The sequence below is a fragment of the Phyllostomus hastatus genome, unplaced genomic scaffold (genome assembly GCF_019186645.2).
Source record: "Phyllostomus hastatus isolate PE091 unplaced genomic scaffold, TTU_PhHast_1.1 phas_scaffold_78, whole genome shotgun sequence".
NCBI classification, from domain to species: Eukaryota; Metazoa; Chordata; class Mammalia; order Chiroptera; family Phyllostomidae; genus Phyllostomus; species Phyllostomus hastatus.
Genome location: NW_025334041.1, coordinates 77,229,381 through 77,245,767, shown reverse-complemented (window position 1 = coordinate 77,245,767; position 16,387 = coordinate 77,229,381). Strand labels below are relative to the sequence as shown.

Genomic DNA, 16,387 nt, shown 5'->3' with positions numbered 1-16,387 from the left:
ACAAAATTGTATCCATTTAATAGCCCTTAAACAGGCAATATATAGTTTGTCTTAAAGTCCTTTCTGTTTGACTGAAATCCATATACTCTAGGTGTTGTAGGGATTTGACTGATGATTTTAAATACCTATATTTATTTTATCCTAAGAGCAAATGTAAAGTTTCTGACTCAGAGAAAAAAAATTATTAATTAGAGCAATAACTTGGCCAGTTCCCCAGGCTTCATCCTTCTTCCCAAGGCATGTGATGAGGGCAGGTGAAATCTGCACATACAGGGAGGCCCATACTATAGGAGTGGAACCATGAAATTATGATTCTTGGACCTTATATTGGAACTGGTGCTCAGCTGCCTTTCTCCCTTCCTAAGAGGAGAGAAAGCTTTACTCTTTAACATTAATGAACTTGTCAAGGAAAGGTGCCTATGTTATTACAACCCTTTGGAATATAAATGAATGGCTCCTTGTTTTATCCTCTTATGAAATGTGAACACATTCTCTGGGGGAGATAACCTGGAAATTTACAGGTTTATTTTACTATCTTAGGACTGTTATTGATTCATCCTTCATATCAGGTTACCAGTCACAAAGCTCTGGCCATGAAGAAACATGATAATGTTTTCTCTATTTTGGTTTGTTTGTCAGTAATCTTTTTTGCTAGAACTCAGACATGTCCAGCTCTCTAAGCATGAGGAGCTGAAGAACCACCCAAGAAAACTCAACTTAAGAAAAGACAATAAGATACACAAGTTTATCCTGATAATAAACCTCTAATAAAGAAGTAGATGTGGAAATAGGGTGAATTTAGGAAGACTCACAGTTCCATATTTACATGCCTTAAGTTTAGAGCAATATCATAGAAGAAAGCACTTTCTTGAGCCCAGTTGTCAAAGTAAAACTAAAATGAAGAACATGAATGTCCAGTTCTGCATGGACCACATCACATATTCAGAATTCTGGGGACTGCACAGGGCATGGCATTTCTTTGTCATTTCTAAGGCTTCAGGGATCAGCACCTGTGATAGTGATAGTGACAGTGGAGTGGGGGAAGGGCCTGCATATTTTATCGTGCAGGGGACACCAATACTGATGGCCTCTGCTGGGATTGGCATCCAGGATGTATTAATTGTGCGTGGCAGAGGTGTTAGTAAGTTCCCTTCACCTAGAATATCTGCCCTATCAGTGACAGGTGTTTGAATCAAGGAAGGGAAGAATATGCTACAATCACTTGTTTGGGAACACAGGTGACACATCACTGGTATATTCCAGAAATAGTTTGATTAGGAAAAAGCTGGGGAACCTGAAATAACAGATATAAGAACCAGAGAAGTTCTGTTTATTCTGGTCAAAATGATCCCAAAATAACCTCCCCACCTGGTTTGTCTTTTTGTATTTTACCTATTCTTTAGCCCTTGCTAGTTTCATTCTTGTAGGTCAAGTCTTCTGCCAACCCTACTCCTCTGTGCCCCCATTACTCTTATTATCTATGTCTGTCATCAGGCAACTTACATATACCACTCTGTGTTGCAAACCCTTTGTTTGCCCTTTTCTCTGTCTTAATGTATGTACCTGTGCTCTCTCCATCTTTCCCTTTAGGCTGTATGTGTGTGTGTGTGTGTGTGTGTGTGTGTGTGTGTCTATTGCTTCCTAATTAAATTTTAACCCCCTGATATTTAAGAGCACCTCTTCATTTCTTCCAACCTTAATTAAATTTGAAGTTTAAAGTGGTTTTATTAATATAAGTGAAAAACATAACTGACAGAGTAATACCTTATTTTGGTGATTATATCCCTTTTAAAAATTATAAGCCTAGTGATCAAAATAAAAATCTGTTAAATTATGTGCAATATATTTTTAGCAATTATTTTACTACATCTTAATATTTTAAATGTCACAGATGCCAAATTTAACTGTATTCATCAAGCTTGGTTTCCAGAAGCCTCTGTAAACTAAAGAAGGCATTATGTTTGATTCTTTATCCCTTCCTTAAGCTTCAGTGTGCCATCCTTCTTTGTAACTTACAAACCATTTGCAATTATTTTTAAATGCTTATTTTAAATATAAGAAAACTTTCCAAGCAAGCATTTTCTATCCTGAGGGAAAGGAATTTGTGTCTAGACAAGAGCAGATGGATGTTCTCTGGTTCTCTTAGGGCAGTCGTCGTGAATGGAGTTTGGAGGATATTTCCCCTCTTTTTCTAGGCAGTGCTTTTTCATCTTTCATCAAACAATTCAGCTCATGGGTTATGTATGGCCTTCTGGAACTTGAATTTGATTCTGATGTTTAAAATGTACATTATAATTTTCCAAACAAGAACTGATGAAAATGGAAGCCTTTAGGAACTCCCTCAGAGGGAACAGATGACTGACTTTGATAAAACAAAGTCCAAGATAACACAAAGATGAAAGAAATCAGGACTAGCCAGAATGATGCCGACGGTCGTCTGGAAAGGTAGAAAGACTAAACAGTCACTGGGGAATGAGAAACAGATTAAGTTGGGCTGCTTTTGTCTCTGCTCCTGGCTTCCAGTGATCAACATCCTCTAACCTGATGAAAAGTTATGAAGAGAAAGCACTGTGTGACCTAGCATATCATTGGTCTAGGCAGTGAAATTTAAATCTAGAGAAAGTATTTAACTAGTATTTCTACATTGTCACTACCACATTTCAAAAAGCATTTGTGGATACTCAAGATTCAGATCCAGTAAATGAATTAATATGTAATAAAGTTGTATAACTTTGAGATAGAAGAGAAGTAGTTTCACAAGAATATTAGATTAAGCTAGGAGGTGTTTTAGAAAAAGTGTTTTGTTTCATTTGACCTTGGGAAGCTAGGTTTTAATTTTTATTTTTGGCAAAGTCCCTTAACTTTTAAAGATTCTTTTTCCTCATGGATCTGGTGAGGTTACAGTAGAACACAGTGTTTAACACTGACTGACCTTGCTGGCAATCAAGACAAAAAGGAAAATTCTAGGGGTAAGTTTATAAAATCTAACCCCAATGACAGATAGTATAGGAAATTTATTATTAAAAGTACAAAGTCATCAGAAGGATGATGTGGACCTGCTAAGGAGAGAGAGGGGCATAAAAGTATGGATATCTTGTTTTTAACATAAATTGTTGCAACTTCTCAATTTTCAGAAATTTCAGCACTAATTGGTATGCTATTTTCAATTTATTTCCACAAGGTATACTTTTGGGGGTAAAGCATGTAGATGTACCTTCAAATTTTATCCAAAGAAGACTGCTGTAAACAATGAAAAGGGTACATGTCTGGGTAGACACAGAGGGTCTTGGTGTGAAGACAGTTGCAAGAACCATTTACTGTGAATCTTTTATGTGTCAGGCACAATAGTAAGCATTGTATACACATTCCATGTTTTGTGCACCTTGAAGGAAAGATCATTTTGTTTTGTCATGCTACGTCCAGTGGCTAACGTACTGCCTATACAGTATAAAAATTTTGTTGAATGCATTATTTTTTAACTTAATGCAAAACCTGAAGGACCTCTATCATTATCTGTTTTATAACTAACTAGGGTTCATATTGGTTAACTGGTACTGAGTGAAATATTAAGATTTAATTATACTTCTGTCTGGACTCAATGCACAGATGAAAAAGAACCCTACACCAATAATATTTTCTGTAATTGAGCAGAAATTTTAACATATGAATAACTATCTTTACTGATATTTCTACTTGTGGCATAGCATACACTATTAGATACCTATTGCCATGTAACAAATTACCCCAAATATTTATGAATTATTATTATTATAAATATTATTGTTTCATAGTTTCTATGGACCAGAAAGCTGGCCACAGCTTAGCTGAGTGCCACTGTCTCAAGATCTCTCGAAAGGATACCAGAAAATAGCAAAGCTAGATAGTGGGCAAGGGAAAAGTAAAATTTGTTCAAGGCAATTGGACATAGGAGTTGGAGCAGAGAAGGACAGATTTGAGGAATTGTACAGAGAAACATGATAAAGCTGGTACATAATTCAAAGGGAAGAAAAGGGAAAGAAAAATCCTGACATTGTTAGTACAACTACACATATCAAAGTGTAGGCAAAATACTAATATCACCAGGGAAAATATCACTTAAGTTCAGAGATTCAAGCATTAACCTCAGAATCTCAGAAGCTATGTAGCCAGTGTGGATGGAAGTCAAGTAGGATTAGAAAAAATGTGCAAAATCAGAATGAGAAGTGAAAGTTCCAATAATGCAGGAAATCCTAGCCAAGTTAGTCAACAAGATTCTGGCTGCTCTTTTACCTTGTAGGAAAGCCTTTACATCTAGTAGAAGTCCATGGATCTATGGTACATTACATATATAAATGAAATAGCCACTCTCCATGAAGTAGAATTACAGAGTTATTTGATTATGTGCTTCTGGCCCAATAGGTAGAAACCCAAGCAGCCTTAAAAAATTTTGAACTTAGGATTTTGAAAGATTCCCTATTTGGGGGTGAGGTAACCCTAGAATGCCCATTATCTAATAACTTAATGATCATGAAGGTCTTTACTAAAATGACTGAACTAACACAAAACATTGGCTAGCTTGTGTGGTGTTTCCTATAATATTTTGGAGTAGTACCAAAGCAGCAAGTGTGTCACACCTTCAATAAGCATGGATTGTACAGTAAGTATGACTTGAAGCTTCAGGCTCCAACAGGCTCCTTCCTAAGTGATGATGCTTCATGGATGTGCTGAGCTATCAAGGTATACTCAAAGTCTAGTAAACACTGGTCAGCCTTTGCTTTGGGCAAATTCTAGCCCCAGTGGTTTAGATCATATTGTCCTTTACACTTTCTTCTCTTACCTAGCATCTGATTGGGTACACTTGAATAAAACATCTTAGCAGAGTCTGATTAAAAAAACATTTTAGGGAAAGAATGCATTACCTATACAAATAACAGTACACAATACTTTCCTGCCTTAGGGGGATACTGGAATTGCCCCCAGAGTCTCTCCAAATTAATACTTTCTGGCTCCAATTACTCTGATAAAACCTAATGCTTTACCTAATTTCAACTATTAAAATGGAGGCATAATAACCATTAGTGATGGGTAGTGGAGAAGTATAATGTACTTATTCCTATATTGGAATTGGTCATAATTCCTCCTAGTCCTGAAATTTTGTCTTTCTAGATTATTTTCAAATGTTCTTATTTTTCTATTTTTTATTAACATTTAGTAGATTGGTTCTTTCTTTAGAACTGGGGCCCTGTCTATTTTCTCTGTCTGAAGTAATAGCATTTTATAAGGAGTGCACTTAAGAGAGTATGTTGGTTGACTGCACCACCACAATTGGGTGACTCCTAGAAATACAGATATGCTGGTTTGGCCTTGGTGAACTAGTCAAGGATACAGTAATTAATTTTCTCCAGGTTTTGTGGTGAAGATCCTTCTCAGGTACTTATGAAAGGATTCTGAGCTCAACTCTCTGAAAAGTCCCTGGAGACCAAATCTGGAATGCTCACTGATAATTTGGTTAATGACTCATGAAACTCTTTAATATAATTACTGAACTAATATGAAATGATGGGCAGAAAGAGAAAGTATGTGAAATGTAATACTGCTCATTTTGTTATTGAAATACTTGATGGCAAATGAATCCTTCCTTATATCCCATTTTTTTTTACTTCTCCCAAATGGATAGATTAACTGTGCCAGAAGCACAATAAGGGCTTAACATGCAAAGAATGAAGAAGAAATAATCTCTGACTAACAGTGACTCCTATATGAAAAAGTTGACACACAGAAATGTCAAACAACCCTACTATAGTGTTCTAAGTACTGTAACGATGCATGCATAATTAGGATGCTATATCATTGTAAAAACTGCCAACTTCGAGGTGTGGATTAAGGAAAGCTTCACAATGGAAGTCAATTATAAACTGGATATTGAAGATTGAGGAGAGATTTACCGAGCTAAAAGATAAAGACATGCATGTCAGTATGAGGGAATAAATTGACCATGGGCATGCTGGTATAGCATGGTATGTCTCTGTGTCATATTAGAAGACATAGGAGTAATTCAGTCTAATTGGAATGTTTGAATATATGTTGGAATAGACGGGGAGAGAGAGAGAGAGAGAGCGCATGCATGCTAGGAATTATAGGCAGGCATCCAATGTTTGTTTGTATCCTACTCTATCAAATGGAATCATTGGAATATGTAAAGAAAGCTAGGTGTGCATCTTTCAAACAGTTGCTCAGAAGCTGTGGTTGGTGGGTGTTCCATTTTCACTGCCTCTAGTTCACCTTGGATTTTGCTCTTAGATTGTCAGAAGTCCCATTTGCATCTTTAGCACAACTTTTCATTCATTTTACTGACTCACCCTGTGCTCTAAAACTTCACCTCTGAAGTCTCAGGAGGATTCAGTCCAGATCTTTCTCACCTCTGGTTTAGGATCTCAACACTAGAATGAGACGACCTTGATTTTTATATGCATACTGAGCTCTGATTTCATTAGTCCGGGAATGTCATCATTCTGTGGCCTAGTGTGCACTCTGCATACAAAAGTTCAGTGAGAATTTAAAAGTTTATTTCTCACTTTGATCTACCTTTCAGGATATAAGCTATTAAAAGCATTCCAGGGTTTCTGATAAATAACAGTAAAGTGGTGTCTAAACTTTTTTTTGGATGTAATTCAGAAAGTAGAAAAAAGCTTCTATTTATATAATTCTATATCAGAAACTCTGTTAATACATAATGTGTGAATTGCAAAGCTAGTGCTGTGTGTTGTCCTAATTAGTGGGAAGCAGAATCAGCCTCATATGTGAAGAAGTTTGAGACTTCTTTTCTACCTCAGTTTTACTTTTGGGGTATTTAATTTTTCAGACCCTACTGAAGTGTCCGAAGAATCCATAGTTAAACTAACATCTGAGGTTCTGTCGAGATAGATTGTTCTATAAACTTTGGTTTTTCTCTCTTATCACTTTTAAAAACAAAGATAAAGCTAAAACAGGAGGAGAACGGTGATGCAGAGAGCAAAAGTATGTTGGTTAAAGATCATTAGCAGTTGACCAATTCCTAAAGAAATAATTAGTGAATGCACTTTGGAAGCGAGCATGGAAAAAGACTTTTTAAAGGGTCAGACCCAGAAAAACCCTGACTTGCAGTAAGAAAAATAGATGTCTTCTCAGTGACCATAAACAAAATCAAGTTAAATTGAGTTCAAGTTCTAAGTTTCGCCAGCCTGTGGGGTATATCAGGGTCATTGGAATATTAAGGTTAAATTGTACTCAGAGCCCTCATTTGGAAACTAAGGATTTTGCAGCCCTTTTCCCACCATTTTTCACCTGGGAAGGTTATAGCATTATCTGTTCCTATCTCCTTAGAAGAAGGCCTTGTTTCTGGCTCTTCTAACAATGCCGTATCATCAACACTATTGTTTGTACCAAGACCATGTCCTCCTAAGTATCCCTAGAGTGATTCCATACTCCATGCTGGAGAAAAAAGTTCCTTCTCCAAACTTAGGGTTGCAGAGCATCACTGAGTATTTTTTAGGCCCCAGAGCATTTGTTATGAAAATGGTGTCTTTAGATTTTAGTTTTCCTCTCTTTTCTTTGGGCAAAATCAAGCCTGGGGGCAGGCAGAAAAGAGAGCATGTCACTTCCTGCGTGTTCCTCCTCCCCAAATCTTCTTCAAGGTGACCTTCCACCAAAAAAACCCAAAGTAACACACAACACTGTTCTCTCTTTTAGACTCTGTTAAATGTCCTAATGCAAATAGAGGTATGTGCATAGGAGGTGAGGTCTAGAAGGTGGGTACTCCCTAATTCAACATTCCAGCTGTCAATTGTTAAGGCTAAATGTTGAGCATTTGATCAGGCACAAGTTCTGGGGGAATTCCTCACTTAATACTGTTATCAAATTAATTTTTATTATGTTCTGAGCCATGAGCTGGAACTTTATTTTTTCAGAGCCTTAATCTATGAGAAGTACAGCCTTGAAGATAATACATTCATCCCTTTTTAAATATTTGAATTATGAAAAGATTCAAAGATATACCTGGCTGGCGTAGCTCAGTGGATTGAGTGTGGGCTGGGAACCAAAGTGTCCCAGGTTCGATTCCCAGCCAGGGTACATTCCTGGGTTGCAGGCCATAACCCCCAGCAACCACACATTGATGTCTTTCTCTCTCTCTCTCTCTACCTCCCTCCTTTCCCTTTCTAAAAATAAATAAATAAAATCTTTAAAAAAAAGATTCAAAGATACAAAGATACATCAACCTTCACCTGTGTAACAGATATTAACATTTTGCCATATCCAAATCACAATTTTTAGAGTTAAGATACACTTGGGGCCTCCTTAAGAAGACTTAATCCCATGTCTCTCCTTTCCCTCTTAAAGGTAACCACTGTACTTAAGGTGGTATACAGCCTTTCAAAATATGCATAATAAAGATGTATATTGGTTTAAATTGTACAGAGAACCCTTTTGTATGTTTAAAACTTCTTGTAAATGACATCTCTTTTCAGTTTGCTTTTCCCAGTCAAAACTTTGACTTCTGGACTTAATTTCAATATACCAGTGTTCCCCGAATACACCCCTCAGTCCATTTGGACCCACTCAAGTGTACTGCCCATGAGCTTGCAGTGGTCAGCTTACAGTGATTCCCTTCTGAGTTTGGGGACACAGAATAGAACTTGCAAAAAATCTGTTGAAAGAGCCGTCAGTTATTTTTATTCCCAGGTTTTACCTAACTTGTCTTATTAACTCTTAGAATATATAACCTGTGAAGAAGAAACAACTGTAACCAGAGAGACAAAAGACACTGCAGTGACTCCAGTATACCCAGCCCTCCTACTCAGTATCTCTTTACAGGTCGACATTTGGCCATACTCCGTATACTGTCCTGACTCACTTGTTGAGACCAGCTTGCTTCATTATATTTTTATCAAAGAGTTTGCCAAAATTATATGTACCAATTTTACTCCATCTACAACAGAAAGCTTCTCTTTTGTCTATACTCACAATAAGATGGATATTATTATGCAATTATATTTCACTGTTTACATTGTCATTTTTTTAAATTAGAGAAGTCAAGTATCTTATTATGTATTTATCCATAACTTAGGGCTTCTTTTTCTGTGACTTGCCTGTCCTACACTTTTGTCTGTTTTTCTTCTTTTTTCCTTATTGATCTGCAGGAGTGTTTATCTTGTATACATGTAGGATTACTGATCCCTTATTAGTTATACAACAGGGACACAGATTTATGCAACTAAGTGCTACTGATGGTATCACATCAATATGTAAAATTGCCAAGGGTCATGATTGGCAGCTTAAACATAAAATGGAATGGGGTTAATATGATTCAGAATTTTTAGTTTATGAAAGAAGGGAATTTGTAATTTAATTTAAGTACTTGTGAAATTTCCAAACACCTACAAAAATGTTTTCATGCTTAAGGAGGTCAATTTCAATTACCTAGACTACTGAGGGTAAAAGAATTTACTCCCAGCACTAATGGGTAACTGAGGTGGCCCAGGTTGAATGTGGTGATCATCTGAAATATATTTTAATTGGATTCATATTTAAGGCAATACTGCTACAAATCCCCAAAATTCCTCTTATATAAAAGCAGATAAAAAGCCAAAATGAAAAATTCAAATAGTAGAGAACTAATTTGCTCACAGAGGGAAATTCACCCAATGCATGCTTTGGTTTTGACAATTTCTATTTAAAGAATATTTACTCTGTTTTCCTCTAACCCTCCTTTAAAAAATAGTTTGACTTTTCCTAGAAAAAGTACATTTTTCTAGGAACACTTTATCTTGAATACTCTAACCCCTAGACAGGAAAGTAATTTATCAGAGTTTCTCACACTAGGGATTAAAATGGATGTTAAAATGTCCACAGAGGATAAAAATGAGTAGAAAGACGAATCAGGCATGAAAGTTCAGAAACAGAAGGAGATGAATGATGTTTCTATTTTATTGCCCTTGTGAATAAATGAATTGTTCTCTTGGCCTGCTTTTGCCACATGAATTGATGTTACAAGATAACAGTTGAGCAAATTGAATTAAAATTTTTGAGAATCAGTGAATCAGCATCATTTTCTTAAGTGTTCCAGACATTCCACTGAGTTTACTTTCCACAAACTTTCCGTGTATATGTAGGGGTCCTCATTTACAGAGAGAGGTGCCAGCATTTTAGAAATGTGTGTATGCACCTTCTTTCACATCAGGGTGGTCCTGGTAAAATGGAGTGATTAAATTCATCTGTCAGCCCACTAGTCTCTACATAGGTTTTCTGCTGAAGTCTTTTGGGATTTCCCTCTTTCCTCTGACACAGTCCTCCTGCAAGCCTCCTTCCATAGCCATCCCCCCACCTCCAGCATTTTGAGTCCTATACTTCAGACACAAGAAAAATGGATTGAATTATTTCATTCACACTTTACTATGAAGTCATGCAGGTTAAGGGCTGCTCCTCACCAGTGATGACTAGCCTCTGAAATTAGTCACATATTTATGGAGCCTTTCTAAAGACCACTTGTCATCTAACACATTTTTATGCATTATCCTTCTAGATCCTAAGGAAGAATCATATTATTATATATTTTAGACAAGGAAACAGGTCTAAAAGTGTTAAGAAAACTTGGTCAAGGCGTTATAGCTAGTAACTAGCAGAAGTAAAATTCAACTCCATTCAGGAGACCATGAAATCTGTGCTTCTACACATTCTAATATACTACTGGGGCTAGTTTTAAAAACTTACTCTGTTAAATACTGTATTTTTTGGACTATAAGATGCACCATTTCCCCCCAAAATTTGGGGAGAATAATGGTTGTTAGTGCTGCTGTTGAGTTCTGTTTACATTTATATTGGTGGGATATTATGTTATTTATATTATTAAATATTTTACCACATTTTTTGCTTCAAACATTTTTTTCCTATTTTCCTCCTCTAAAACCTAGGTGTGTCTTATGGTCTGAAAAACACAGTAAATCACCATTCATGAACTAACAGTTTGCTTCCCATCTTGCAAGTAGCACAAAGACCACTGAAGTGGGTTTGCTTAGCTCTAGACAGGTGCACATACGGCTCCACGGAGTTGTTGTGATGCTCAGAGCCTACAACCTCACCCAAGGGCTGGTGCATGGGAGCATGAGAAAGGTCTAATCTACACTTTTCTTTATTCAACCCAGTGATGCCACGCTTTGCTGAACAAGTAGAAGTAGCCATTGAAGCCCTGAGTGCCAATGTCCCTCAGCCCTTTGAGGAGAATGAGTTCATCGACGCCTCTCGCCTGGTGTATGACGGTGTTCGGGACATCCGGAAGGCTGTGCTGATGATCAGGGTAAGTAAGGCCTCTGTGGCTCAGAGCTCATCAGACCTTCTCAGAGGGACTCCCTGGAATTTATCATTTCACTTTTAAGTACTTAGTTTAACTTGGTAAGTTATTCGGCTCCTCATTTACTCAGGCATTGGTAACTTTGTACTAATAAAAGGATGGGTGATCCCAACAAGCTGAGGTTAGCAGTGAATGTCCTGAACCATGATATCTGCCTGCTTTAGACCTGCATAGTTACCTAAATTTGACTTCAGCTTAGGGCTGCCCCTGCTTTTCTCCACGCATTTCTCTTGGTGACATTATTTTCCCATCAGGATCATAAAGCCATGAAATGAAGATTACCTATCTTAATACCATTAATAATGAGAATAGTGATGATAAAGTGGTATATAGCTGCATTCTCCTTAGGCAAATAATTTAGTCACTGTAAATGCTGCTATATAACCTCTCATAAACCTCCCTCTGTCAATTCCCCTACCCCCTTCCCATTCTCAGTCTTCTGCTGTCACATAGGTATAAGCCTTCCACACCACTATCTAGGTAATTATATATGAGGGGGGCCTAGAAAAGCAGAAATTTATTTATAAAAAATTGTGTATTCTTACACTTTTAAACTTCAGTTACATTCAACGTATTCTCCATTTGATGGTTATGTACCTATTGAGACTGCTTTTTTTTACTGCTTAAAACAGTTTTTGAACTTGTTGGTTTTGATGCCTTTTAGTGTTCCTGCTGTTTTTTGTTTCAGCTCTTCCATATCAACAAAATGTTTCCCTTTGAGGACTGTTTTCATCCGGGGAAACAAAAAAAATCATTTGGGGTGAGATGGGGTGAATAGGCAGAGTGGAACATGGGGGTCATGCCATGTTTGGTCAAAAACTGCTGAACACGCAGTGCAGTGTGGGCAGGTGCACTTATAAATCACCCATTGTGAAATGGGCAAATATGTTAAAACAGTCTTCAGAAAAAAAATTCACTGAAGCTGAACGCAACCTCCCACAATAAAACCAGCTGATATGCTGATACGTGTCAGTCCCTGAAACACTCACATAGTTAGGGAGGCCAGTACTACAAGGGACCTACCCTCTAGAAGATAATTATGGGTTTCTGGGTCCTCCCTCATATATACACATGCTAGAAAATATATAGGCTGGAGCAAAAGTAGGTTTATAGATGTTTTTATGGAAAATAATATAATAATTAATGCACAATACAAGAATAAACTGTGTTTTATGTACTCACAACTGTAAACTTTGGCACTACCTTGTACAGTAAAGTAGATTTTAAACTGGTAAGAACAGATACTGCACTTGATCTTAGCCAAAAGGCCAAGAAGTCATATAAAGTAGATTTTAAAACTCATTAATTATCACTTGCAACTTGCTTTGTTAGCCCACAATGTGTCTTCATTTATCTCTATTAAGACACATCACTTACCTCATTTTATTTAACTGCTGCATAGTAATCCATTGTAAGATGAAACTTTTTCTCCTTACCTCACTAACAGTTTGGCATAGTAGTTTTTAAACACATTTTTACCCATATATTCTTTCTTGAAATAAACTTAAATATGCAAAAACTGAATTGATGAGCATGCTGCTCAATAGAAATATAATGTAAGCCATGTTTGCAATTTTAAATTTTCTAATAGACACATTGCAAAACAAAAGAAACTGTTGAAATTAATTTTAGTAATATAATTTATTCAGCCAAGTGTATCCAAAACTTTATTATTTCAACATGTGACACTAGCCACATTTGAAGTGCTTAGTAGCTCTGACTTAGTGGACAAATAGCCATTGACTCCATCCTCACCGTCAACCTCCACAGCTGTCTCTGAAGGTTCTCAGTGAAAGCACAAGGTATCTGCTGTGTGCATTCTGAAAAACTGTGTCAGGGTGATCACTCAGCATCCAAAAAAAAAAAAAACCAACATCCCTTCAAACACTGGAAAACAATAGTAGCCAAATCATTCATTTTCTGTGTATGGTCCCTCAGCTTTTTCATAAAGTGTCTGTAATGTATTGTTCTCTCCGGACAACACATATCCAGTCCTTTGAGGAGTTCATTTATGGTATTGACTGCCCCTCAAATTTTGGTATTTTTGAAGTCATTAAATCCACCTGTGGTCCATCCTCTTCCATTGTGGTATCCAGAGGACATCATGGTGCTTCGAAGGTGGTCTGAGAGGAGTGGAGCATCACCAGAAAGGGTTTCTCCACCCTCTTGATTGACATCCATGCTTCTCCTAAAACTGCCACCAAGTATCTTCCCTTGGGAGCATCTTCTTATCTTTCCATCTTTAAAAAAGCTTGCCCATTTTTACATTAAATATATCTAAAAAACTTCCATGCTCAATTCAGTGTTCAGAGCATTGTATTGGTTATATAAGATAATATTAAGCATACTTAACCATGTAGAGTTCAAGTTTGGAATTTGGAGACTGTCAGATGTATTTCCTGTTCTTCTAACTTAACGCTATGTGTGTGGGGTGCAGGACACAAATATGTAGGCAGATAGGAAGGTGACAGAAAATATAGGTAAATTGGAGGAGAAGGAAAGAAAGGATAGTCAGCCTTTTAAGCCTATAACAAATTAGATCATTTCTCTCATTACATACTGACATGTAAAATAAAGTAATAGACCATGAGAGTTATGTTTTCAAAGCATTTGGCACTAAATCCCACTTAAACCTTAGGACATACTCCTTCTTTTGCCATTTTTCTGCTTTGTTAGCTTTCATATTTCTGTGACAACCATTCATCTGAGAGGCTGAGGAATTTTATGGCCATCATTCATTTATTTATTCATGATCTGTAAAAAAAATATAATTTTTGATGAAATGCCGTATCTTTGTTACATGAAGTGTCATTCCTCCATCTCGACATTTCAAGTGATTTGATCAGATGGATTTCACATCACTTAAAACTTAGGAAGAGAGATATGCACAGTATGTACAAATTGTTATTTTTAAACTTCTTCTCCATTTAGCACCCAAATGGCTTCATTTTGTACTTAATTTTTTAGTTTCTTTTGAGTATAATGATTAAGTCTACTTAAAAAATATTTCATTGCACTAAGTTTGAAGAAAGTAAGACAAGCAGAGCTATTCCTTTCCAGAAAAAATGGCTGTGGCTTCTCTCCCAAAGTGTTGGTTATGTTTTGATTTCTCATTTGTCCCCAAAAATAAATGCACAAAGGGCCTTGAAGGGTCAATTATCCATACCTTGCTTTTCAGCAATCAATACATATTTAATGGTGGTAAGTGCTCCAGGCCAGCTCCAGGCAACCATCTGGAGTATACAAAACATGTCCTTCCCATATTCTAACCTCACCACTCATGATCCTACTTCTCCCTTGGAAATGTCTACTCTGCCCCTGTTCCATGTGATTTTTTGTTTTTTGGTTTGTTTCTTGCTGAGGCTTGTCCTTGGTTACCTATCTGCTACATAGGAATTTTCTGATTACCCCAGCATGGTCGTTAAAAAAATGCATAAGAAAACCTTGCACACCTACATGCACTTGATTCTTATTATTTTCAGCAGTTATTTTCAATAATGGTGCTATGAACACTGGATTAGAGAATACTGAAACAATGATTTTCCCTGGAAATTCAGGGGTAGGCACCTGTGAGCCTCTTGTCACATTTTTATCAACTGATCAATACACAATATGGTTTTATGTATGCTTTTGTTTAAAGATACTTTAATATATATTGTCAATTCATTAACATTGAAGTCACAGAAAACTGTGCTATAACTCATGCCTGAAGGAAGCTTATCTAACAAATGCATTTTCTCCATAATGTGCGTCACAACCTTTGTGCCCTTAAGAACACTAAACAACACTTTAGCACTATGCTTGGAATCCATTTTAAGTAGATAAATAACCAACATAAAGCACACAAATGCAAGAAATTTGGCACTCAATAGACTTAAGAGAGGATGCTTGTTCACAGTATCAGAGCTGAACAGAAAGACAGAACACTGTGCTGTTTGCCCTCAGCAGGGAATATGCACATTGGGTGATCACAATTTTATGCCATAGCACACATGTCTGTGAATTACAAAAGTATTTGGAAATGCAGAGAAGCTTTGATGAATGCTTCACAAGTAAGTAATCTATAAATAGTGAGGAGCCTGTGTACATTTATGACAGAAAGAATTAAACATTTAATATTGGGAATTAAGTGGGTGGCGTAGAAGATGATGCTATCTTGGTGTCAGGATATCTGTATTTAACAAATAGTAGTTGCTTCTCATAAGAATGACTGTGAACATAATCTATAATGATAGCTGTATGCTAAACTTTTATAAATGGAAACCATTAATTTGGTTATATGGGAGAAAACAGGGCCTAAAACAGGGTTCAGATAAAAGTCTATAGCTTAATTTTATATTTCCCAAACTATGCACAAATGTATCCTGGATCATTGCAAAATATTTTAAAATGTCCAGGAAAACACACAAAAGTCTTTCAAATAGTGTGTGAAATATTAGCTGAAGGTTGTTCACAGTTTAAACATCAGACCTGTTCACCCTTCGGATGACATCATATATTTGTGACCCTGAGTTTCTGGTGGTTGGGGGGAAAGCAAGCTCAATGGATGTTCAATTGTATGCCAAGGTTTAAGAAGTCATGCAATGTGTAACAGGCACTCAGTTGTTAGGTCCAATTAACTTAATTCACTTTTTATTGCTTAATAAACAGCGCCATTAGGTTTTGGGGGTTGTTTTGGAGTTATTTATTTATTTAGTTAGCCTAAAGTTACCATGAAAAATTACTGAGACAATGAGAGTGCTTGAAGCAATCAAATTTGGGAACCTATTTTTTTAACTGATTCTAGAGAGAGGGGAAGGGAGGGAGAAAGAGAGGGAGTAAAACATCAATATGAGAAAGAAAATTAATCGGTTGCCTCTTGTACGAACTCTGACTGGGGACTAAACCCACAGCCCAGACAGGTACCCTGACTGGGAATAGAACCAGCAACCTTTAGGTTTATGGGACAATGCCCAACCAACTAAGCCACACCAGCCAGGGCATGTTTGGGAACCTATTTTATACTAATTTCACTGTTATGCTAAT

The 16,387-nt window shown here is 36.8% G+C and overlaps 1 protein-coding gene and 1 pseudogene across 4 annotated transcripts in view; one reads left to right on the top strand and one right to left on the bottom strand.

The window, feature by feature from the left end:
• The window catches only part of CTNNA2 (catenin alpha 2), a 1,104,880-nt gene that overhangs the window by 1,018,185 nt on the left and 70,308 nt on the right, over positions 1-16,387 (top strand). For all 4 annotated transcript variants that reach the window (XM_045827749.1, XM_045827747.1, XM_045827750.1 and 1 more), the window contains exon 13: positions 11,157-11,308. In XM_045827749.1, coding sequence (XP_045683705.1) covers positions 11,157-11,308 — 152 coding nt within the window. The remainder of the gene's footprint in view (positions 1-11,156; positions 11,309-16,387) is intronic.
• Positions 12,463-12,642, bottom strand: LOC123812319 (annotated as a pseudogene).